The 1,595-nt window shown below is 61.0% G+C and overlaps 1 protein-coding gene across 1 annotated transcript in view; it reads right to left on the minus strand.

Moving 5' to 3' along the window:
- CALU (calumenin) overlaps positions 1-910 on the minus strand; it is a 14,740-nt gene extending 13,830 nt beyond the window's left edge. Inside the window, exons 1-2 of the mRNA XM_009282656.2 lie at positions 894-910; positions 408-644 (exon numbers count right to left, since the gene is read on the minus strand). Coding sequence (XP_009280931.2) covers positions 408-628 — 221 coding nt within the window. The 5' untranslated portion in view covers positions 629-644; positions 894-910. The remainder of the gene's footprint in view (positions 1-407; positions 645-893) is intronic.
- Positions 911-1,595: the final 685 nt, after the last annotated feature.

Consider the following 1,595-nt stretch of genomic DNA (forward strand, 5'->3'; position numbering starts at 1 on the left):
AGTAACCAGAGACCGGCAAGCTCCGCTTAGCACGGTTCGAGCGCAGCAAAACGAGAGGCGCTTCTTTTCAGGTGACGCTTTGTAGTCCGGGGGCGTATCTGGCGCTCAGAAGCGAGCGTGCGCGGTTGGAACGGCTCAAGGTGACCTTGCAGGCCGAGAGCAACGTCTCCAGCGAGGAGAACGGCGCACGTGCCGCATAGCTTTGTCACCACCGTTTGCGCCGGTCGCTAAATTTCAGCTACTGCTGCCTTAAAAGGGACATTTAAAAGGCTCTAGTTTGAGACTACCTCTGCCACCCGAGGCGCGAGAGAACGTACGCGAACGCCGGGGTGACGTTTACGGCCAGCACGACCCACCGTGGCTTCGTTCTCTCCCAATTAGGTTTGTATTCCGGCTCTTTTCCTTACCCGAGTCTCTCCTTGCTCTCCTCCGGCGTGAGCTGATCAAAGGTTTTGGCCTCATCGGCGCCGAGGAAAGCGTCGTGGTCGTAGTCGAAGTTCTGCGCGTCGTCGTGGACCTTGTCGCTGAGCTGCGGGTCGTGGTGAACCCGGTCCTTCTTCTCGGTGGGTTTGCTGGAGATGCAGAGCATGGAGAGAGACAGGCACAGGAGGAGCTGAGGGATGGTCATGGTGGTTCGGACGCACCTACGGGACAGCCGGAGAAGGGGAAATTTAGGAGCTGGCGTGGCGACAGGGACGCCGGAGCGGCACGCCGCCGGTTCCGGGGTGACAAACCAGAACCCCAGACGCCAAAACGGGGAGAGCGGATGAATTAATACAGGTTATCTGGGCAAAGCCATCTCCGAGCCTCGCGGCGCTTGCAGGAAAGCTCTTATTAACACGTGCCCCGAGCAGCTCCCCGCTCCCCAACCCCTCGCGCGAGCCCCTCCGCACGGCAGAGAGCAACAACCGCGTTCGCTGGAAGGAGAGCCTGCTCGGTGAGGAATGCGAAGGACGCGCGGCAAACGTGCGCGGCAGATGGCCCGTTCCGCGGCCCCTGCCAAGCCGGTCGCCCTCTGCTCTCACATCCTCCCGCCCAATTCCCTCCCCGTGGGGCTCGGTCTCCCCAAAAAACCCTCCTTCCAAGCGAGGTATGCGGCTTCGGAAGCTCCTCCAGGACTTCCGATACCCTGGGTCGGAGCGATGCGGACGAAAGCCTCGCCCGCACACGTTTCACCCTTAACTCAAGCCCCACCGGACTCGCCGCACCCATCTGGAACCCGGTTCCAGGTGCCGGGGGGGCGACAGACGCACACGACGACAGAGACGTTCAGGACGCGGCGATTTGGTCAGATCAGTCAACTGGCTGTTGGCCGGGCCCAGAGAGTTGTGGTGAATGGAGTTCAATCCAGTTGGCGGCCGGTCACGAGCGGTGTTCCCCAGGGCTCAGTACTGGGGCCGGTCTTGTTCAATATCTTTATCGATGATCTGGATGAGGGGATCAAGTGCACCCTCAGTCAGTTTGCAGACGACACCAAGTTGGGCGGGAGTGTTGATCTGCTGGAGGGTAGGAAGGCTCTGCAGAGGGACCTGGACAGGCTGGATCGATGGGCCGAAGCCAGCTGTATGAGGGTCAACAAGGCCGAGTGACGGGTC

This window comes from Aptenodytes forsteri, unplaced genomic scaffold (assembly GCF_000699145.1).
Source record: "Aptenodytes forsteri isolate BGI_AS27 unplaced genomic scaffold, ASM69914v1 Scaffold310, whole genome shotgun sequence".
Lineage (NCBI taxonomy): Eukaryota > Metazoa > Chordata > Aves > Sphenisciformes > Spheniscidae > Aptenodytes > Aptenodytes forsteri.